Raw genomic sequence first — 23,540 nt, forward strand, 5'->3', positions numbered from 1 at the left:
TCACAACTCAATACATACAACATCTCAATACACATGTATCTCACCATTCATCACAGGTTCAATCTGTCACTTACTCACAATTTGATTCACCATTTCATAATCTCAATATAACAATTTATACAAAATGCTTTTCACAACATGGGGAGTAAAATCTCTCAAACAATTCCACACAATCATATTAAAATCAATGAATCAAAACCATAGGTCAAAAACATGAAAACACCAAGAACACTCAAGTTTATCAACCAATTCGCATCAGGACATTAATTGGTCCGTTAAACACAACAATATCATATTTATAATTTTAATGGAAAATTATAATTCAATAAACATCCCAAAATAAATCCCAATTTAATCTTCTAAGGATCCTTACACATGTTCATTCTAACCCCAATTGCGATAAACTCATCCCTTACCTTTAAGCGGGCTCACATGTGTATTCTGGTAGCGATAGTGGTATCTCTAGTGGTTTCCTTAAACTTCTCGAGCTTTTCCTCTGGTTGCTCTGCTTTCCAAGCGTTAGAGAGAAGGAGAAGGGATTGAAGCCTTCACTCCACTGTCTGCGTGCGATGAGTATTTATCCCTCCACAGATATTAATTTCGAAATCCCAAAGGTGGAGATGTGTGGAAATGCATTTCTAACCTGGTGTCCAAATTTCAAGACGATCCAACGGCTAACAAGTTCAGGATCATGGTTTTACTAGAATAGGTTTGGCTGTATGCGGGAAAAGAGAAAGCTCAGTGTGAGGGATATTTCTTCCACTACAAACACTATCTTGAAAGTCCCAACGGTTAGTATGTGTGGAAATAGGTTTCAAACCTTGTGTTAAACTTTCACGATGATCCAACGGTTGAAAAATTTGGGATTATCATTTTACTAAGATAGGTTTGAGTGTATACGGGAAAAGAAAGGGTTATGGGAGGGGAGGAGAGAAAATTAATTTGAGAGGAAGAGAAAGCGTCAGAAAACTTACCTAATATGTCTTTATTTATAGGTAGGGTACTCTCAGCCTATTATTTACTCTATTTATTTATTTATTTGCTTTATAAAAAAAGAACTCTATTTTATTTTCTATCAAATGAATAAATAAAATATTTTTTTTTTCTTTCAAACCATTATTTAATCAATAAAGTTATTTCTCCTTATTTATTTAATTATAAAAATCTCATCATTTTTCTAAAACTCTATTTATTTTTAAATAAAAAACCCTTTTAATTTATTTTACGTAAAATGAGGTGTTACAATGAGAGATAGATCAACAAAACGTGGTTCTAGTGGGAGTCAAAATCTTGAAGAAGGAAGAACCTCAAATGCTATAATTGTGGCATGAAAAGGCACTTGAAGAAGGATATTTGGCATAAGAATGGTGAAGGAGAGAACTTTGGAGCATCAACCTCTCAAGGTTGCATTGCTAGTACCTCAAATAATGTGGATGTCTAGTGCAGTGAATCAACAATTAGTTCTAGAGGTAAAAGACAACTCCATGATTATTGGATATTGGATTTAGGTGAAACTTGGCACATGACTCCACATTGAGATTGGTTTTGCACCTATGAACCTATCTCAGAAGGATCTATGTTCATGGGGAATGATCATGTCTTGGAAATTGCTGGGGTCGGTACTGTCAAATTAAAAATATATGATGGTACTATACGTACAGTTTGAAGGGTATGGCATGTGAAGGGTTTGAAGAAGAATCTATTGTCCATTGGGCGATTGGATGACCTCGAGTGCAAGATCCATACTGAAGGTGGGATCTTGAAGGTAGTGAAGGGAAATCTTGTATTGATGAAAGCTAAGAAACTCACAGCTAATTTATACATGCTTTTGGGAGATATGTTGCAAGAACCAAATGCATCAATTGTAGCAATTAGTCAAGAAGAAGCAATGATGATATGGCATCATAGACTGGGTCACATATCATAGCGAGGCCTGAAAATTCTTGTGGAATGTAATCTTTTACATGGGCTTAAAATAGTCAATTTACCACTTTGTCAGCATTGTGTGATAAGTAAACAACATAGATTGAAGTTTGCCATAGCGATTACCAAAAACAAACACATACTAGACTTGATCCATTATGATGTGTGGGAACTGCCAGAAATATCCCTAAAAGGAGCAAAGTATTTTGTATCATTCATTGATCGTTACTTTAGGAGATTGTGGGTGTACTCCATCAAGAAGAAGTAAGATGTGTTTCCAGCATTCAAGGAACTCAAAACACAAATAAAGCTTGAAACTAGTTAAAGAATCAAGTTCTTAAGGACAAATAATGGAGGAAAATATGTAAATGGCGATTTTTTGGCATTCTTCAAGCAAGATGGTATTATGTAACAATTCTCAGTTTCACATACACCTCAATAGAATAGTGTGGTAGAGCGGATGAACAAGACTCTCCTTGATAGAACAAGAGCCATGCTAAGAACAATGAGATTGGCAAAATCTTTTTGGGCAGAAGCAGTTAAGACCACCTGTTACTTGATATATCATTCGCCATCAACAATGATTGGTTTAAAGACACCGATGGAGATGTGAAAAGACAAACCAACTGATTATTCTTCCTTACATGTGTTTGGATGTCTTGTGTACGTGATGTACAACTCCCAAGAAAGAACGACATTGGATCCAAAATTCAGAAAATGTATATTCTTGGGGTATGCTGACAATGTTAAGGGGTATCACCTGTGGGTTCCCATTGCCACAAGGTTGTTGTTAGCAGGATTGTAGTTTTTTTTTTGTGTGGAGAAAATGAATTGGAAAGTGAGCAGAAAAATGACAACATTTCCAAAGATACTACTACAAAGAAGATAGGGAAGAAATCGGGAGAAAAATACTCTTATGAAGCAGAGCAGGATCACGAAGAACAAGAACCAAGTGAGGCGAATGATGGACAAGTACTTTGACAATCAAAACGGTCGACATCTGTACCAGCTCGATACTTAGATTGTGTCATGGTAATCCATGATGCATATTGTCTCTTAATTGAAGAAGATGATCCATTAACCTTTCAAGAGGCAATGAATAGTTCAGATGCTTCTTTGTGGATGACATCAATGCATGAAGAAATGGAAACCTTGCATAGGAACAAGACTTGGGAAATTGTTAAACTTCTAGAAGGTTGGAAAGCCATAGGGTGCAAATGGGTCTATAATATCAAGTGCGACAACAATGATTAAGTAGAAAGATTTTGTGCTAGATTGGTGGTCAAGAGTTATACACAGAAAGAATGTATCAAATTCAATGAGATATTCTCTTCAGTTATTAGTTGACCACAATTAGAGTTGTTCTGGCTATGTGTGCTGCATTTGATATACATCTTGAGAAACTTGATGTAAATACTTATTTTCTCCATGGAAAATTAGAATAGGAGATATATATGCAATTTATGATGCAATTTCTTAACCTAAATTATACTTGCAGAATTTGATAGTTAGGATTAAGTTCTATATTATATATAGCAAAAATTCACTCGTCTCTTTGTTATGAATGTTAAATAGTGGAATCTGTACAAATGACTCAACACCATCATCATCGTCATCATTATCACTATCACCAAAGCCAACACCAACACAAGCATTGTAATCGCCTAGTCCTTCTTTGACAAATGTCTCATATCAATCTCATCATGCTACTAGTATGTAATCTTCCTTCTTGTGATTTAGTTTAAATTCTCTCCTTGTGTTATTGATGTCATCAAATTCACTTTGAGAAGCAATGAAAATTTTCAATGTTGATAATTAAAAAGTGATCCCAAAATATGAACCATTTAGGCTTCCATTTTATGTCTAATTGTTTAAATTATTGAGTGAAACCCAATAATGTCTCAAAACAATTCAAATTTGACAATATATAGAATGTACTAAATATATATAAAACATTAAAAAAAGTTTAATAGATATGTACTATTAGTACTAAATACTGTGAACTAGTTATTAATATAACTTTTAAGATAATTGCTATAAAAGTCAATAAATTATGGACCATGCATGAGTTTATGATTATATGTCAATATAAAACTTTTTTTTCTTTGAAAAACTAACTTTTGGCTACCATGTGTATTGGTGTAAAATATTTTTAGTTTTTTCGGTAACTAATCTTTGTCAAAAAATCTGATTGACCATCTTTAGTAAAAATTTTCCTTCTAATCCTATTTTTTTTCATCCATTAAACTTGAACCCAAAATCTTATTTGAGAAATTCAAGCCTAATTCTAATTAGATCAATGGAGTAGGTTTGAACAATTTAACTAATCCAAAATGATCTAACTATTCAACTTATGCAATGTTATCAAACTCGAGAGTTTATGTAGACTTGTGAGAGTTTCATAGACTCGACTCGTGGACTCAACTCATAGACTCGTAAGAGTCTACTTCATATAAAAATAGTAATAAAATATCTATAAATAACATACCAATTAAACATTTCAACAATATAATAAAGCAAAATAGTAAATCATAAATTTCACAATATTTAAATAAATAAATCTAGTAATGCATCAATACTAGATAATAACTTGTAGATGTTATAATAGTGACAGATCATTCCCATCGAAGATTTGATATTATTAGAGAATAAGAGTTTGATGTTATTAAAGATGAGATTTTTTGTATTTGAAAATAACACACTAAATGAAGGTATGTTGAAAACTAAATAGACAAATTTTGGTCTAATTTTTTTAACTTACTGATTCGTTGACTCGGTGGTAAACTCGAGAGTTTACCTGAGTTTACTTAGAGTTTATAGAGTTTATTCAAAGTCTACTAAAAAAAGAGTTTACTTAAGAGTCAACTCGGAGAGGATAACTAAACTCATAAACTCGTAAGAGTTAGTGAGTTAACTCGAGAGTTTGATAAACATGAGTTTATGGTTAAGTGTTACATGCTAGTCCAATATGTTGTTGTCAATATATTATTAAAGTGTTTGGATATATCTCAAAGCAATTGGATCCACGTATAAACTAACACTCTTCTTTGTAGCTTCTGTGTCCTAATTCAAATTGGACATATAAATATGTAAATACATGCGTTTTTAATGCATAAGCAAACACACTATGGGTGGGCGCTTAGAGAATTGATTTTGCATGAAATTGATTTTGGTTAAAATTGATTTTGAAGTAATATGATTTATGTTTGGATGTTTTATTAAAAAACAAGTTACGAGTAAAATTAAATAGAAAATTTTGAATACAATAAAGAATCTACTCAAAGTTGCTTCAATCCAGAATTAATTATGAATTCTTCTCCGATATGAAATCAAACATGTGAAAATGCATCCAAAATCAATTCTGAACTCGAAATCAATTCCTCAACGTCAAGCCAAACACCCACTATATTGCCTTATTCACTTTGAAAAGAAAACAAGAAACTCAATTTCTTAGTCATTGTTTGATTTTTCTATAAGAAAAATTAAAGACTTCATTTTGATTTAGTTATTGAATAAATAACATAGGTACACTACTACAATAAAGCCTTTTAACGACGGTTAAAAAATCTTTTAATGACGATTAAAAAGGAATTTTAATGACGGTTTTTGATCGTCTTTACAGCCAATGTCGTTAAAAATGAAGCATCAATGATGACGATTTTAAAAATACTGTCGTAAAAAATACAACCTTTCTATGACGGTTATTATGTAACAATTGTCTTAAAAAGCATACATTTTAAGACGATTCTAATGTAATAACCGTCTTAGAATGTCTGTTTTCTAAGATGATTTTACATAAAACCATCTTAGAAAATAGACATTCTAAGACGATTATTACATCAGAACCGTCTTAAAAAGTCTTAAAAGACAAACTTTCTAGAAAGGTTTTACGATATAACGGTCTTAGAAAGTGGAAATTATACTGAATAATTTATATATATATATATATATATATATATATATATATATATATATATATATATATATATATATATAAAGATTGAAGATTATACTAAATAAAACTATATTAAAATTAAATAATATTTTTTAATGGAAAATTTTTGTTGTTTTAAAAAATATTAAGTCTATAAAAAAAATAAAATTTATTGTTGATCAAACTTAAGATAATGATGCAATACATGTATAAATTTAAAACAAATGTAATATGTATACAAATATAATTGATCCAATACATCAACTATTTTCACTTGTTGCTGTAATTTTAATCTACATGATAATATATGAACAAGTCCATGGACAAATTAAAGTTCCACTCCAGTCATTCATATCCACAGGTTTTTCCAATTCATCTCTAGGTCCAACAATAATAGCCTGCAAATAAACTATGATTTTAATAATTTAATTTAAAATGAAAAATAATGCAGTACCATGACAACTAATACAAATTAACGCTGAGCACGTCCAAGTTAACTATATACCAGTGACTTAGTAATTGAATACTCAAGAGACTTAATAATTGCATGATATATTCATTATATACACACACGAGACTTTTCTCTTATTGACATGGTCAAGGGGTTATGGTTGACTATTGCAATATTAAATGAGGAATTAATGCATGTATTTTGAAAGAATTGATATTTATGCTAAGCTTGAAATTTGGAGTGACAGTAGTCATTGCATTGATCGAGGCTACTATCAAGCAAATAGACTTTTTGGCTTTTCGATTCTCCATGTCCTTGGTTATTAAGTGGCGGCCATGATAATGGCAAGTGGGTTAAGCCATAAATAAAAAATAAGTACATGGTATTAGAGTTTTTAGCGATTTTTTTTTTGAAAAAGTAAGTGATGAACTGATTATTCTCACATATTTAATTCTTGAAAAAAATTTATAAAATCCTCAAACTTAAAAATAGTACAAGATATTTTTGAAAACTAATTTTGCAATTAATCTTTGAATATAAAAAGATAAGTCATAAATCATAAACATATAATCAATTTAAGTAAGTCATCAATTTAAGTAATTCATTCATAACAATAAAATATAAAATTCATAATTCATTTAACAACTCACAATATTAATAAAATATAATATTATTATTTTCCAACTTAAAATACTAAAGTAAATAATAATCATTACTAGTTATAAAAATAAAGAAGGCTTAAACAATATAATGAAGAAAAGATGAATATAATTAGTATAAGTGCTTATGGTTTTTTTTTTTTTATATTAGTATGCACTCTTAATATAATTAGTATAAGCTACAACTACTATTATTCACCAAACGCGCGTAAAGCACAAAGTTTACAAAAATCAAAATCATGGCTGCTCATTCATAGCTTTAATATCATATCATGAATTAATGATCCAGAAAATTATTGCATGAAAAATTAATAAGAAATGCTTTACCTTAAGTTCTTTTACATTTAAAGCAGCAACCAATGCTACGTGTTCCAGGATATGTCTTTGCAAGGCCACGTATCTGAACAACAACATTTGCATCAACAAGACCCCACCCTCTATGAAAGGAAGACAAGGAGATGGGGAAGAAGAGTTAAGCCACAAAGAGCATGAAAGAAGAAATACAAAACACAACTTAAACCACAAAATTAATCACCTTTCACTTTTTGACCTCCTTTTCCCATCCAATAACTAGGAATTAGAAAGTACAATATTGATTTCCTCACACCTGATGCATTTGGGATTATATTGTCATAGTAAATGGCCAGAACAAACCAGAGAAAGAATGTAGCCGCAACCAAAAGGCTTCTTAAAATGAAGTGGTTTATGAAGTAGACAAATCCATGAATATTCTCACCATATTAAGTTCAAATAGGAAGAACAGAATGAACAGAACCAGTAAGCAAAGTCGTAAAGCTCCCACACTTATTAAAAGAATACATGAAAAAATTATTTTGGCAAATAATATAAAAACCAGCCCACAAAAATTCTGTATCTATACCAGGTATAAAGGGTATAGATTTAATACTTTCATGGTGTAGCAAATGCAGAGTTGCAATGGGCTCTCTCCAAGCATTTCTGGCTGATGAAAAAATTAGCATCCAAATCAAGTGCAAGGGGTAGCGATGAAGAAGTTGAGTCGCCATGCGTGAGCTCCTTCAGCACCGCGAGAGAAGAAGTCGAGGCAGCGAAGAAGCAGGAACGATAGAATGAGAGAGAGGGTCACTACACTACCCGATAAAAGAGAAGAGAGAGAAAGTGAGAGAATAAAAACAACAAAGCGGTTTTATGAAAACGTCTTTGTTTTCAAGTATTCAAACACGGTTCCATGATGATCGTCTTTAAAATATTCATCATATTTACAAAAATGTCATTAATATACAATCAAAGTCGGTTCTTTAACGACCGTCCAAGATAATGTGTCGTAGCAAATAATTTTTTTAGTAGTGGTACTATATTGTAATGATTTTGATTCTATTATCTAATAACAAACTTATAATGTATAATAAGTTTATCGACTGTAATAATAAGGTTTAATTACTGATTTGGTCCCTAAAGTTTCATCATTTGTATCTTTTAGTTCTTATAGTTTTAAAGTGATTTTTTTTAGTTTCTATACTTTACATTTTAATTCTCTTATTGTCTCGATGTAGTTTGAAAGTAGTTTTTTTTTATTCCTTATAATTTACATTTTAATTTTCTTTTAATTCCTATAGTTTGAAAGTAGTCTTTTTAGTCCCTATACTTGATATTTTAATTTTTTTCTAGTCATTAACATCAAAATATGAGTAATATATATTAATTATAATTAATGAAAAAAATATTAACAACTAATTCGTAACTAATTTATCCCAAGATAATTTATTTTTAAAAAAATAATTGATATTTATAACTAATTTATAACTAATTATTTATATATTTTTTTAATAAGAACTAAAAAATAATTAAAATATAAATGATAGAGATTAAAAAGATAACTTAACTATAAAAACTAAAAAAAATTAAAATACAAACTATAATAACCAAAAATATTACTACTCTTTAACTATAAAAACTAAAAATTACATAATGAATAATAACGTGTAGACAGACAACATAAGATCTGTCAAAAGTCTGAACATAAAAAAATTACAGAATGAAATGGAACACACTGTACAAAAATGATTGCATCCTACTTTACGAGAACTGCTGCGCACCCTATAACCACTAAAATATCCCATTTGATTCCCAACTGTTTGGAATGATAAGCGGTTTACTTATACAAACTTATAGTATATTACTTAATTTCACCGAAATTCTTTTTATTTTTCTGGACAGTAAAAAGAAAAATAGACTCCCTCCATCTCATTTTGTGTATTACTTTTAGAATGTTTCTTTATCTCAAATTATTTATCATTTTAAAACATTAAGAATCTTTTTATTACTCAGCTGGTCAGTACCAAATTTTCAATTCCATTTAATTTAATGGTGAGGGGAAATGCCCCGAGGCATAGGGAGAAAGAGGAAAGAGAGTGGTAGATTCGTGGGTGGACTCTTGCTTTAATCTATTCATATTGTGGTGAGAATCGTCCCTATCAATTTCCAAGAACCACTTTTGAAACTTCCCTTTTATGTTAATGGTTAGTTGGTTAGTTTTTATTAATAGGAACCATCCAACCCGTAATTTTTCTCTTCTTTCTTTCTTAATTACTCAACCACTCTTATATCTCAAATTTCCATTATGTTTGAGATGAGGGGAAAATTAAGACCTGATATAATCATATTCATTATAAGTGAGGCTTATAGTAAGAATGGATGAGCATAATCACATCCATATGCATATTCCCATGCTTCTTACATCCATAGTTATATTGTTAACCACTTTGCCACAGTCCTACTGTGATTTCGATTATTCTGTTTGTAAGGAGAGGCCATACAACTGCGGGAACCTGTCCGACATCTTCTATCCTTTCTGGGGACAGAACCGACCTCTTCAATGTGGCGGCGGTGGCCAAACATTCGAACTCAAATGCCATGATGACGATAATACTACAATTCTAATTGGCTCACAAAATTTCACAGTGAAGGAGATTAACACCAACGCTCAAACCATGAGAGTGGTACAAACAGACCTTGTCCTCAATTTTTGTTCTCCGCAATTTGAGGACACTTACGTAAACTCCACTCAGTTCCGGTACTCCCCTTCAGTGTACAACATCACCATATTCTACGATTGTCTGCGCATGACAGATTTCCCTCATGGTTTTGGACAGAACTTTACGTGCGGGGATGTTTTGTCTTATTTTGTAGTGGAATATGATGAGGTGCTGTCAAATGAATTTCCGCGTTGCAAGCGACGTTCACACGTGCCGGCTGAGGCTCCTCTGGATTATACTGCTCCTGGTGCCGGATATAATAATTTGATACAAGTTATTGATAGAGGGTTTGAGTTCAGGTATGATGTTTCTCAAGATTGCACAAGATGCCTGGGAAGTGAAGGAGAATGCTGGAGCGATTGTAATGATATTGATCAAAATGTACTTTCATGTTATTATTGTCCAGATGGATCTCATGCCCTGCACTGTTCTCCTTCCAAAAGTATGCCTTCTATCCTCCTCTCTTCTTTTTCACTTTGTTAGGTTTTCTTCGTCCAGCAATTCATTTCTCTTTTTTACCTTTTAAGGTTTTTCAAATGTGTGGCTTAATATTACATATTACACATCACCTATATGGATTTTTTTATTATAAATTAAACTACTTTTTTTATTTTATTTTGATATTTACTAAATAATCTCTTAGAGGTTTCCAGTAACGCGTTTTTGCTGACCTCACTTTGACAAATTAAAGCTAGGGTGGTTAACTGCACATTTTTCCAAGTCGATCTTGCTGTGTCCTTCTCTAGTGGTCCCCTACATGTATTATAGGTGGTTCCTTCTTTCCAGCTTCACTTCAATTAGACCCAATGTATGCCTTGATTTGAATGTGTCAATAAGCACGTTGATTATGGATAATGATATATGAACACTCATATTATAAACACTTGTTAGACTCTTATTCCTTTTTTGTCCCTATCTTCCTATCAAATCATATCATCTATTATACTTACACTTCTCTCTCTCAAGTTGTCAAATAATATTGAGTGTCCATGCACCTCTATCCATCAATTATCAGTTTCCCTGACTTTTCTCCAGCTAACTGTGTGATTTGGCTTTATTACCCTTCATATGAAGTATTGTTATATGAATGAGTGTTTCTTTTGCTTAACTATATTAGTTAATTATGCCCAATTCTGTTTCTAACCATAATTCTTTTTATCATGTTCATGGGTTTTCAATAGCTATAAGTTATAATTTTTATGTTCAATTGGTATAATGTATGCATTTTCATAATTTAACCCCTTTCAGTGTCATGTGATTACTTCGGGTAGAATATTCTCAGCTCTTTGAATCTAAATGATCTTCCAAAAAGACTCAAGTTACAATACTCTTACGATTCCTCTTTGCTCCCACTGCTTATTGTTGCAGGTGAACATAATATATCAAGGAAAATCATCATCTTATTAGGTAATAAATCAAATTTCCTTTTGTATCTCGTGTTTCATCATTAACTTGTTTCGTGTATACTTGTTTGACAAATCTTTTATTTATCCAAAATGAAAGATCAATCAGATAGGTGTCTGGATTAATTAATTTAATGTGTGTTAAAAAAGAACTTTCTATAAAAAATTTAAGAAAGCTTTTGAAAAGAATATTCTAATTTCAATTTTTTGAAAAAACAATTACACCCAACATAATATTTTTTTCTTCTGATGAAGAATCAAGACATCCATTTTCATTTCTTCAATAACACTTTTTTTTGGAAATAACCTGATATCCGTTGAAAAAAAGCTACTCTTTAAAATCAACAACAAAAATATTGACTACTGTGCTCTTATATTTAGCATATCAATAGTTCAATTTTCAAGTCTGGTAATTAAGCATTACGTAGAGTTTGAAAAGGGACACTTGATCATTAAAAAGCCTAAAATTAACTTTCGCACGAAAGTTTACAATAAGGCTTTTATTTATGTTTGTTTCTCGTGCGCATTTTATACTAATAAATATTAGTTTCTAGAAATTAAAAGGAATTCAAATGTTTAATAACCCCTAATTCTCTTAATATATCTGTTAACAGGTGTTGCAAGTGTGGTAATTGGGGGCTTCATGATATGCATCATTATTTGCTGTAGTAAATATTGGCCAACAGATCAAGTAAAATTTTGGTTGACGATAAAAAGAAATCGGGATATTGAATCATTCTTAGAAAACCATGGAGCCTTAACTCTAAAAAGATATAAATTCTCAGATGTTAAGAAAATGACTAACTCTTTCAATATTAAATTGGGACAAGGTGGCTTTGGTAGTGTGTACAAAGGAGAACTTACTGGTTGTCCAGTGGCAGTGAAGTTATTGAATTCATCCAAAGGACATGGAGAAGAATTTATCAATGAGGTTGCTAGCATCAGCAAAACTTCTCATGTTAATGTTGTTACACTTCTTGGATTCTGTTTGGAAGGCAGCAAGAAAGCTCTCATCTATGAATTTATGCATAATGGTTCCCTTGACAAGTTTATTTACAGCAAGGGACTTGAAGCCACTCCATCGTTGAGTTGGGATAATTTGTGGCAAATTGTCTTAGGGATAGCCAGAGGACTAGAGTACTTGCATAGGGGTTGCAACACTCGAATTTTACATTTTGACATAAAACCACATAACATTCTATTGGATGAGAATCTATGTCCCAAGATATCAGATTTTGGGTTTGCAAAGCTTTGTCCCAGGAAAAAGAGCACTATTTCCATGTCAGATGCTAGAGGAACAATTGGGTATGTAGCTCCTGAAGTGTGGAATAGACATTTTGGTGGAATTTCACACAAATCTGATGTTTATAGTTATGGAATGATGTTGCTAGAAATGGTAGGAGGGAGGAAAAATATTAATGCTGAAGCAAGTCACACAAGTGAGATATTCTTCCCACACTGGGTATATAACAGGCTAGAGCATGACAGTGACTTGAGGCCTGATGGGGTGATGGCCATAGAAGAAAATGAGGTAGCAAGGAGAATGACTCTAGTCGGTTTATGGTGCGTTCAAACGATTCCAAAAGATAGACCTACAATGAGCAAAGTAATAGATATGCTAGAAGGCAACATAAATTCCCTTGAAATGCCCCCAAAGCCTATGCTTTCTTCTCCCACTAGATCAGTGCCAAAATCTCCCATTAGTTAAAGTTATTTTCTTTGCAATTTATATAGATCTTGCAAGTTATTTTGTACTTTTCATCCATTTTGAAACTAAGTAAATCTCATGTGACTGCTAACAAATAGAATGCAAATGCCAGACCAAACTGTACTATGCATGTTGCAAAGTGTTCCCAAAAAAATCATAACTCTCTTTCAATCACAAAACTGGTTTCTCTCTAGATACAATTGCGATGCCCTCTCTCGTATTTATTTCTTTCTTTCTCTTCACCTCTCTGCCAGCCAACATGGGGTTCGAAGCTCTTTTCTTTCTCTCAAAATGATCTTTCTCCCTGCAACATCTCCCCAGGTGCAGATTGAGTGCTTTGCCATACAATGGTGTAAATTGAGTCCTCTGCCTCTTCGCCGGTGCAGATCGAGTCCCCTCTGCATCTTTCTCACAAAATGATCTCTCTTTGCCCCAATGGTAGCCCACTAGATGTTTTTTTCTTCCTATTTTGTTGTGGTCTTGTGTTAAAGTCATTTTTCGATTTTTAAATTATTTTCCTTTTTTTGTTGTGCGGAATGGTTTCTTCAAGTGCTTTTGATTCTGCGAAGTGTGAACAATGTTTTTATGCTTTATTCACAAAGGTGAATCTCATTAAGTAACTCATTTAAGAAACAATGTTGGAGGTGTTGTAATAATAGAAATTTATTATAAATTATTATACATTGTATTATACCATTGGCCATTAAAGAAAAAACAAAAAAAAGTAATAAAGACTTTGGATTATCTGGAAAAATTTATTTATTATTTGGACTTTATATTTCACTAAAAATTAATTTAATTCTTATTTTATATTTTAAAATCTTTATTATTATTATTATTATTATTATATACTATTTAAATTAATCGTAGTTTATAACATTATATAAACTATTTTAAGAAATACAAGTAAATTAAATATTAAGAAAATTGAGATAGATTCTCCACAAATTCCTCCAAATCAGACAAAACTCGAGTGAAGATGAGTTTAAATTTTTTTAAATCCACCTTATCTAAATTCTCCATAAATTTACCGGTACAATTATCATGCCTATTTGTCTTCAACCGTAGGAAGTATGTATAGCTTGTTTGGAAACATGTTGAGAGTAGAGGAACCATGTTTGAAATGTGAAAGTTAATTAATACTATTAGTTTCGGAAAATGACTTCCGAAACGTGAAAAATCATAATCGAAATGTGGAACCAAACATGCTAATGGTACTTTTTGGTATGATAACCCATCTATTGGCTACACAAGAACATACAGGAAAACATCGAAGAAGCAGAGAGGTAGTTTCCAAGGGTGGACTTTTTCTTTATTGATATTAAATATTAAATGGTGGTGAATTGTGAGAATCATGGTCATCATTTAATTTCCAAAGAACTTCTTGTAAAACTCCATTATGTATCAGGTGAGAGGAGTGGATGTCAATACTCAATAATCATATCCCCATGCTCCTTACGTCCCTACGCACCATCTCTTGGTTATTGTTAACCACTTTGCCTCAGTCTCAGTCTCAAACACCCGCTGATCACAGTTTTTCTGTTTGTAATGAGCAGTCATACAACTGCGGAACATTGTCCAACATCTCCTATCCTTTCTGGGGACTCAACCGATCCCGTCAATGTGGCCGCGGTGGTGACGCATTCAAGCTCACATGCCATGATGATAAGACTACTTCAATCCGAATTGCCACTCAAAATTTCACAGTGAAGGACATCAACATCACCGCTCAAACCATGATATTGGTGCGAGCAGACCTTGCCCTCAACGTTTGTTCTCCACAATTTGGGGACACTTATTTGAGTCCTAGTCTGTTCCAGTATGGTTCATCCGTGTACAACATCACCATATTCTACAATTGCTCCTCCACATCCAATATAGATACCAGTCTTGCGGCATTCAAGTGCGGATATGAGAATACTCTCTTTACTGATGGTGTAGAATATGAGCTGTTGAGAACATTTCCATGGCTTGAGAGATGCGGGCGACAAGTCCAAGTGCCGCTAGATGTTGTTTATGATAGTAACGGTGGGCGTGATTTTCTGAAACAAGCTTTCACTAGCGGCTTTCTGGTCAACTATACTGTTCTCAACACTGTTACTGTTGACAATAGTATGTCTCCTATCTTTTCTCTGTCTCTCTCTTTTTTATTTCTCTTCTAGTTTCTCTTGTCCTTGGTTAATTTCTCTCGTCTCAAAGGTCTCTTATACATGTATGTCAATGTTCTCTATTTCATCTATCATTTTAAAAAAAAAAATCAGTTTAATGTCTATTAACTGATAGTGTAAAATAGTTTTACATTGTCATCAAATCACAAATTACCGTTTGAATTATTATGAGATAATTATTTTAAAAGTCAACAAACTTATCATACATAGTCGTTATGATTGGATGACGGTGTGAAATTTTTACACTAATAGTGTATAACTCTTTTTCTCAAAAAGAATACATCTATTCGGAAGATTACCAATTGAAAGATAATGCATCTCTTTGGTCTTGGATATCGGTTGCCATTAGCAATCCCTCAATTCAACAAATCAGAGTCAGAAAATGAAAAAATAGCAGAACAAATTAATTGCAGTTTGAAAATAGCTGGTCGTTAACTGCATATTTTTCAAAGTTTCTCACTGTTTGCTTCTCTAATGGTCCCTATCTATAAATTTAATTATTAGGTGGTTCTTTTCTTCCCATCTTGACTTCCATTAGACCCACTTACTCTTTGTCTACCTCTGAACGTGTCAATAAGTAACTCCCTATTTTCTGTCCAGCTATTCATTATTTTGTTTTCCATTTGAAATTTTTTTGGTGGACAATTGAATTAAGGTCCTGGACTGGTTTTCTGACATCCATCCAAACAGTACAAATTGATATCCTTTATTTGTTTTTATCTCACCTTTATCATATCAATCACATTACCAATGATATTAACAGCTTATTTCTCCTCTCTCTGTGGGTGTTTATTCCCCTTGAGTGTGTAAGGATTTTTTTTTCCCATTGAATTAGTGTCCAGTTATAATGCCATAAGAAAAAAAAAATAAAGATCGATTAAGGGTATTGATTTGGTATTGTGTTTTGTTAGCATATAAATAATATTACTCTTGTACCAAAAAAATAGTAGTATTCTTTTCCATGTTATTTGGGAGAAAAGAAGTGGCAGTTTTATTCTTATACCAGTAGCCATAGCCTCTACACGACTATTTCAGAATTTACTAGCAATTGTGCCTGTTGAGGAGTGTTCTCGATTCAACACACCAGCTTGTGTTCTACAGTAGGAAATATCTGTCTGCAATATCCATCTAAAATACTTTGCAAATAGCTGCATTCTGTTGAGTTTTTCCTTTTCCAAGCTATACTCAACCAGATAGTCAGTCTCAAATAACTCCCTGGAATGGCAAGTCAACTGATAGCTGTATAGCCCACCTGAAGCAGCATGCTTCTGCTATTTTAATCTCCATAGTTGATTCCTATACCATTACTCTCCAACAATTCATTGATCCATTTAGATGTATTAATATCCTGATCGGGGTCAATTTGCTATCCTGACCTGCGGTTCCTCACTTCATGTTATCAATGAATGTGTAATTGTCTCTTCCTCTTCACCACACATTGGACAAATTGGGTCGGATGATTTTTCTCTTTACCAATGAAGTCTTCACATGTAATATGTTTTTACAAGCACACCACACCGGGTTTGTACATTTTGGTAGTGCCTTTTCCTTCCACAATTGTTTCCAAAAATTAGCACTCTCATTTGACTTGTAGACACAAAGGAGCTTCTTGTTGATGACAGCGCCACTTGGTATCCAGACTGAACTGTGTAATTTCCAGTATTTGTGTGTTTTCAAATCAATATATCTGGTTCCTGTATGATTCTGAGTGGACTTCTTGAGATAGCTTCACCTTTAGAGTGAGAAAAAAACTGATCTAGTTTATTTTGGTCTATCCACATCACTAGGGACAGGGTCATGAATTTCTCTATCAAACAGGTTTGGAACCAACTATCGTACCAAATTTGCACACGGTTTCTATTTCCAATTTACCACATGGTTCCCTCCTCTGGTATCCAGCTCGCAGCCAACATGCTAGTCCAAGGAAAACATGGATTGTATATTTTAGCATGTAAAGCAGAAGATCTCGGATAGTATTTTGCTTTAAAAACTTGAGCCATAAGAGATTCTTCATTGCTTATCAATCTCCGCCATATGTTTGAATTGATACATGATAAAAATGGACTATTGATATTGGTTCACTTTGACTGGATTATAGCTGAAAGAAAAGAGAAATAAGAATAAAAAAATAAAAGGTAGAAAAAGTGACAAATATGAATCATAAGATAGGTAATGTAATAAAAAAATAAGAGATAGAAGATAAGTATTTTCCCTAATAACTAATGTACCAACTCTAAATTTTATAATATATTTGGATGGAAGGAAAGAAAGTAAAGAAAATGCAAACAAGGATGTATTAGCTAAGTTTGCATTTACTTATGCTGAAATGTATTAGATGGAAGAATTTCTCTACCAGGTACTTCTTTTGTTCTTTAAGATGTACAGGTTTTGGCCAATGCTTATTATTATTATTATTATTATTATTATTATTATTATTATTATTATTATTATTATTTTTCTTAAGAGCAAAAGAGAATATATTTATAATAACGTGTAGTAGACAGACAACACATAAGATCTGTCAAAAGTCTGAACATCAAAAAATTACAGAATGAAATGGAACACACTGTACAAAATGATTGCATCCTACTTTACGGGAACTGCTGCGCACCCTATTACCACTAAAATATCCCATTTGATTCCCAACCTCAAGACATGGACACGATGAGTACAATATGCTTGCCAGCTACCCCTCCAAAGATAACTACTTATTTATAGAGATTTTGGCTAATGCTTATTAATAAAATCATCCAATTTATTCCTAGAAAGAACAAATATAGATGCTCATGTCATACTTACTACTTACGTATAATATTCTCTTTGACAACTCGTCTTTGTTTCGCTGCTTTCTGTTGCAGGTAAAGTTAATTTGACAAGGAAAATCATCGTAGGTAATGTATCAAATTTCCTTTCATATTTCCTGTTTCATCATGTCAATTTTTGTCCCAAATAGCTTTTAATAAAAATTATTATAAGAAAGCATTTGAAAATAGAAATGTATTTACCATTTTCTGATGAAAAAGAAAAAAGGTTACCAAACGTGCTATCTTTTGATGAATCAAGACTTGAATTTTGCATTCCTTCGAGAACATTTGCTTTAAAATGACCACATATCCGCTGAAACTACAAAAAGTCTTTAAAATCAACACACTGTTTTTTTTTCTAACATAATGGTTGAATCGTAATTTTCTCAGTTCAGCATTTCTGTGCATTTGTAATTACGCATTAGGTAGAGTTTGAAAATGGACTTTATCATTAACAAGCCTAAAATTAATTAACTTCCGTAGGAAAGTTCACTATAATGTTCCTATTTATTTAAGTTTCGCTTTTGTGAACATTTTAAACAAATAAATATTAACTTTTAGAAATAAAGGGAATTCAAATGTTTCTTAACCTCTAATTCTCCTAATAAATATGTGTTAACAGCTGTTGGTGTGGTAATGGGAGGATTCATAACATGCATCGTAATAATTTACTGTTGTAGCTGTAAATATATGTCATCAACACAAGTAAAATTTTGGTTGACGGGAAAGAATGACCTAGATATCGAAGCATTCTTAAAAGATCGTGGAACTCTAGCACAAAAGAGATATAAATTTTCAGAAGTCAAGAAAATGACCAACTCCTTCAAAGTTAAACTGGGTGAAGGTGGCTTTGGTGCTGTATACAAAGGAGAGCTACTCAGTGGTTGCCCTGTGGCCGTAAAAATATTAAATTCATCTAAAGGAAATGGTGAAGGCTTTATCAATGAGGTTTCTAGCATTAGTAGAACTGCTCATGTTAATGTTGTCACACTTTTTGGATTCTGCTTGGAAGGCAGCAAGAAAGCTCTCATCTATGAATTTATGCATAATGGTTCCCTTGACAAGTTTATTTACAACAAGGGACTTGAAGCTACTGCATCATTGAGTTGGGATAATTTGTGGCAAATTTCCTTAGGGATAGCCCGAGGACTAGAGTATTTGCATAGGGGATGCAACACTCGTATCTTACATTTTGATATAAAACCACATAACATTCTTCTGGACGAGAACTTTTGCCCCAAGATATCAGATTTTGGGCTTGCAAAGCTTTGTCCTAGGAAAGAGAGCATTATTTCCATGTCATATGCTAGAGGGACAGTAGGATATGTTGCTCCAGAAGTGTGCAACAAACACTTTGGTGGAATTTCACACAAATCTGATGTCTACAGCTATGGAATGATGCTGCTTGAAATGGTGGGAGTGAAGAAGAATATTAATGCAGAAGTCAGTCAGACAAGTGAGTACTTCCCAGATTGGATATATAGCAGGCTAGAGCAGGGTGGAGATTTGACAACTGATGGGGAGATAGCCACAGAAGAAAAAGAGATGGCAAGGAGAATGACTATAGTGGGCTTATGGTGTGTTCAAACAATTCCACAAGATAGACCTACAATGAGTAGAGTAATAGATATGCTAGAAGGCAGCATGAATTCCCTAGAAATGCCTCCAAAACCTGTTCTTTCTTCTCCAGCTAGATCGGTGCCAGAATTTACCACTAGTTCTTTGCAATCTGGGTAGATCTTTCAAGTTATTTTGTAAAACAGACCACTCAACATGATTATGTTGTACTTTTAATTCATTTTGAAACAAAGTGGACGCCGTACATGTGCAAACAAATTGAATTCAAATGCTAGACCAAACTGTGTGTTATGCATACTGCTATGTAAGTAAGAGTCAGGGTCAAATATAATTGTTGCTGTAAGTGAGACGAAAGTTGTTGACTCTCATGAAATCAATTACAAAGGATGGACAAGTGGCAAATGTGTCTTCCTTTTTCTTGATAGTCTCTCGTCTTGAAGTTCTTTTCTTTTTCTTATAATAATTGTATTTTTAGTATCTTTTATAGTTCATTGCTATCTTCTGGGTAACAATATACTGTAACTTCCTGCATTTTCCAGTTCTTTGCTATATTCCGGGTAGATCTTGAGAAGTGTCAAAACCTGTTCTTTCTTCTCCCACTAAATCCATGTCCGAATTTACTAGCAATTGTGCCTGTTGAGGAGTGTTCTCGATCCAACACACCAGCTTGTGTTCTACAGTAGGAAATATCTGTCTGCAATATCCATCTAAAATACTTTGCAAATAGCTGCATTCTGTTGAGTTTTTCCTTTTCCAAGCTATACTCAACCAGATAGTCAGTCTCAAATAACTCCCTGGAATAGCAAGTCAACTGATAGCTGTATAGCCCACCTGAAGCACCATGCTTCTGCTATTTTAATCTCCATAGTTGATCCCTATACCATTACTCTCCAACAATTCATTGATCCATTTAGATGTATTAATATCCTGATCGGGGTCAATTTGCTATCCTGACCTGTGGTTCCTCACTTCATGTTATCAATGAATGTGTAATTGTCTCTTCCTCTTCACCACACATTGGACAAATTGGGTCGGATGATTTTTCTCTTTACCAATGAAGTCTTCACATGTAATATGTTTTTACAAGCACACCACACCGGGTTTGTACATTTTGGTAGTGCCTTTTCCTTCCACAATTGTTTCCAAAAATTAGCACTCTCATTTGACTTGTAGACACAAAGGAGCTTCTTGTTGATGACAGCGCCACTTGGTATCCAGACTGAACTGTGTAATTTCCAGTATTTGTGTGTTTTCAAATCAATATATCTGGTTCCTATATGATTCTGAGTGGACTTCTTGAGATAGCTTCACCTTTAGAGTGAGAAAACAACTGATCTAGTTTATTTTGGAATTCAAATCCATTTGTGAAGAGTCACAACTTTTCATAAAATGCATTGTGTAATCGATTATATGATTATGGTAATCGATTACCAGTGAATAGTTTTGAAGAAAATGTTAAGAGTTATAACTCTTAACATGTTTTTCTCAAAAGTCATAACTCTTCCAATGGTTTTTATGACCAGACATGAAGAGTCTATAAAAGTAAGACCTTGACACGCTTTTTTACAAGAAGTAGCATCCAAAAAAACACATCTCTTTCAAATCCTTTCTGACCATTGCCCATTGTTTTTTCTGTGCAAAAACTCTTGCCAAAAATCTTTCTAAACCTTGGTTTCAAACTTTGTTTTTCTGCAACTGAAAATTCTGCAGAAAACAGAAGTGTGCTATCTTTTCTTCTCTTCTCCCTTTGGCAAAAGAATAGAAGGACTAACCGCCTGAATTCTTTTGTGTCTCCCTTCTCCCTTCCAAGAGAATTCAAAGGACTAACTGCCTGAGAATTCTTTTGATTCTTCCCTTCCCTTTATACAAAAGATTTCAAAGGACTAATTGTCTGGGATATCTTTTATATCCCTTTCACAGAGAATTCAAAGGACTAATCGCCTGAGAATTCTTTGTCTTAACACATTGGAAGGTACATCCTTTGTGGTGAAAGTAGAGGGTACATCTACTTGGGTTATAATACTGAGAACAAGAGAGGATACATCTCTTGTGGATCAGTTCAAGTGGAGGGTACATCCACTTGGTTCTTGTAAAGGATTTTACAAGGTTAAAGGAAATCTCAAGGACCGATGTGGTTGCTTGGGGACTGGATGTAGGCACGGGTTGTTGTCGAACAAGTATAAAAACTTGTGTTTGTTTTCTTCTTCCCTACGCTCTTTAATTTCCGCTGTGCACTTTTCATTTACGCTTTACTTTTGTCTAAGTTATTGTTTCGATTCTTTACTTTCTCATAACTTAGTAGTAAAGCCTAATCGAATCTAGTAATATTAAGAAGGATAATTTTTTAATTAGTCAAGACACGATTATAATTAATTCAACCCCCCCTTCTTAATTATTTCGAGGCCACTTGATCCAACATGGAGGGGGAAAGCGAATTCAAAAGCCAGGAGATGATGACAGTGTTGCATCTCTCCCAAACAGAGTAAAGAGGTTCTTTGACTGAAGGGACCAGGATTGTGCCGAGGAGAAATGCCATCTTGTTTTTGGAGATGAGGGTCATACGGATAGTACGAGACCAGGACTGGTAGTTGGTTCCGTCAAGGACAGGGGTAATAGATACAGATGAAAGACCATCACTAGGATGGATGAAATAAGGACTTGAAGGGTTGAGCAATGGATCATTCAAATCAGAACCAAAAGGATTGTCTTCCTTTGGATTTGAGGGAGGTATTGAGGACATGATTGGGCGACAGGCAGAGCTCTCGTACCATAAAATAAAAGAGGACAAGAGAGAAGATATTGAGGGCACTTAGTAATAAATGCTATGTATGTATTGATTTCAGCAATACAATTTATATACACGTATTACCCTAAAGGGATAAGGCCAACAAATCACAGCTCGTCCTATTCTAGAACCTACTGTAGGATCATAATAAAAAGATATTCACATAAAGAGATATTGACAAGAATAAAAGCTATTGGGTTGTACGGGTTTTGGGCCATTGTTCTGTTAGTAGGTGAAAAAACTGCCATAAGGGTGGTTTCCTCTTCCACATGATCTGGAAGATGGGCAGGCCAAAAATCTTGACAAAATTAGGTCCTTCTTTGATGCTTTCCACATGTTTGGTGTAATGCCCCGCCCTGATACTTTCTTGTTTTTGTATATATTATAATTCCTTTTAATATATTTTCTCTAAATTGTCATTTTCCTCCATTTTAAACACTAAAGGTTATATTTGATTTCAAACATTAAAAACTAGATTCTATTGCATTATTTCTAATGATAGTTTGTTTTTAATTAGTTTCAAGGGTGTGTGACAAAGAACAAGTTGTGCCATCTATTGATGTAATTTACATGTAGAAAAGGTTGTTCCATCTATAGTAAACAGATTTCGACATCTAGCGCCAGAAGTGTAGTAGGAAAGAGAGCATTATTTTCGTGTCAGATGCTAGAGGAACAATAGGGTATGTAGCTCCAGAAGTATGAAATATAAATTTTGGTGGAGTTTCACATAAATCTGATGTTTACAGCTACGAAATGATGCTACTAGAAAGGGTGGCAGGGAGAAAAGAATATTAATGCGGAAGCAAGTCACACAAGTGAGATATACTTCCCACATTGGGTCTGCAACAGGCTAGAGCAGGGTGGAGATTTAAGACCTAACGGGGTGATAGTGACAGAAGAAAACAAGATAGTAAAAAGAATGACTGTAGTGGGTTTATGGTGTGTTCAAACCTTTCCAAAGGATAGACCTACTATGACTAGAGTAGTAGATATGCTAGAAGGCAAAATAAATTCCCGAGAAATTCCCCAAAACCTGCCCTTTCTTCTCCCACTAGGTCAATGCTAGAATCTACCACAAGATGAGCTAAATTTCTTTGCACTTTGGGTAGATAA

The 23,540-nt window shown here is 33.4% G+C and overlaps 3 protein-coding genes across 6 annotated transcripts; 2 read left to right on the forward strand and 1 right to left on the reverse strand.

Annotated features, from left to right (window-relative positions):
• Positions 1-6,046: 6,046 nt before the first annotated feature.
• LOC114419027 lies at positions 6,047-8,110 on the reverse strand. Of its 4 annotated transcripts, XR_003668157.1 has the most exons (5): positions 7,875-8,110; positions 7,704-7,770; positions 7,503-7,574; positions 7,295-7,404; positions 6,047-6,255 (listed from the first exon to the last, which is right to left on the reverse strand). XR_003668157.1 is itself a non-coding variant. In XM_028384604.1 (4 exons), the coding sequence occupies exons 1-4, from the start codon at positions 7,990-7,992 to the stop codon at positions 6,151-6,153; spliced, it is 405 nt and encodes a 134-aa protein (XP_028240405.1). In that variant the 5' UTR covers positions 7,993-8,104; the 3' UTR covers positions 6,047-6,150. The 4 variants fall into 4 exon arrangements, 1 of the variants encoding a protein (XP_028240405.1); XR_003668155.1 differs by having other exon boundaries at positions 7,503-7,770; XR_003668156.1 differs by having other exon boundaries at positions 7,704-8,104.
• Positions 8,111-9,443: 1,333 nt separating this feature from the next.
• LOC114418626 (LEAF RUST 10 DISEASE-RESISTANCE LOCUS RECEPTOR-LIKE PROTEIN KINASE-like 2.3) lies at positions 9,444-13,138 on the forward strand. Its single transcript, XM_028384070.1, has 3 exons — positions 9,444-10,423; positions 11,350-11,388; positions 11,999-13,138. Exons 1-3 carry the CDS (start codon positions 9,637-9,639, stop codon positions 13,090-13,092), a joined length of 1,920 nt encoding a protein of 639 aa, XP_028239871.1. The 5' UTR covers positions 9,444-9,636; the 3' UTR covers positions 13,093-13,138.
• A 1,324-nt stretch (positions 13,139-14,462) lies between these two features.
• Positions 14,463-20,066, forward strand: LOC114418628 (LEAF RUST 10 DISEASE-RESISTANCE LOCUS RECEPTOR-LIKE PROTEIN KINASE-like 2.8). Its single transcript, XM_028384074.1, has 3 exons — positions 14,463-15,204; positions 18,119-18,151; positions 18,687-20,066. Exons 1-3 carry the CDS (start codon positions 14,514-14,516, stop codon positions 19,799-19,801), a joined length of 1,839 nt encoding a protein of 612 aa, XP_028239875.1. The 5' UTR covers positions 14,463-14,513; the 3' UTR covers positions 19,802-20,066.
• The last annotated feature ends 3,474 nt before the right edge of the window (positions 20,067-23,540 follow it).

This window comes from Glycine soja, chromosome 7 (assembly GCF_004193775.1).
Source record: "Glycine soja cultivar W05 chromosome 7, ASM419377v2, whole genome shotgun sequence".
In the NCBI taxonomy this organism is placed as follows: domain Eukaryota; kingdom Viridiplantae; phylum Streptophyta; class Magnoliopsida; order Fabales; family Fabaceae; genus Glycine; species Glycine soja.

Bases quoted from the DNA above. Each gene is read 5' to 3' on its own strand.
- LOC114419027 (XM_028384604.1), bottom strand. From the start codon at position 7,992: ATGGCGACTCAACTTCTTCATCGCTACCCCTTGCACTTGATTTGGATG. The intron at 7,575-7,874 runs GTATTAAATCTA...CAAATGCATCAG, and splicing joins GCATTTGCTACACCATGAAA to GTGTGAGGAAATCAATATTG. The intron at 6,256-7,294 runs GTAAAGCATTTC...GTTTATTTGCAG, and splicing joins TAAATGTAAAAGAACTTAAG to GCTATTATTGTTGGACCTAG.
- LOC114418626 (XM_028384070.1), top strand. From the start codon at position 9,637: ATGGATGAGCATAATCACATCCATATGCATATTCCCATGCTTCTTACA. The intron at 10,424-11,349 runs GTATGCCTTCTA...TTATTGTTGCAG, and splicing joins GCACTGTTCTCCTTCCAAAA to GTGAACATAATATATCAAGG. The intron at 11,389-11,998 runs GTAATAAATCAA...ATCTGTTAACAG, and splicing joins GAAAATCATCATCTTATTAG to GTGTTGCAAGTGTGGTAATT.
- LOC114418628 (XM_028384074.1), top strand. From the start codon at position 14,514: ATGTCAATACTCAATAATCATATCCCCATGCTCCTTACGTCCCTACGC. The intron at 15,205-18,118 runs GTATGTCTCCTA...TTTCTGTTGCAG, and splicing joins CACTGTTACTGTTGACAATA to GTAAAGTTAATTTGACAAGG. The intron at 18,152-18,686 runs GTAATGTATCAA...ATGTGTTAACAG, and splicing joins GACAAGGAAAATCATCGTAG to CTGTTGGTGTGGTAATGGGA.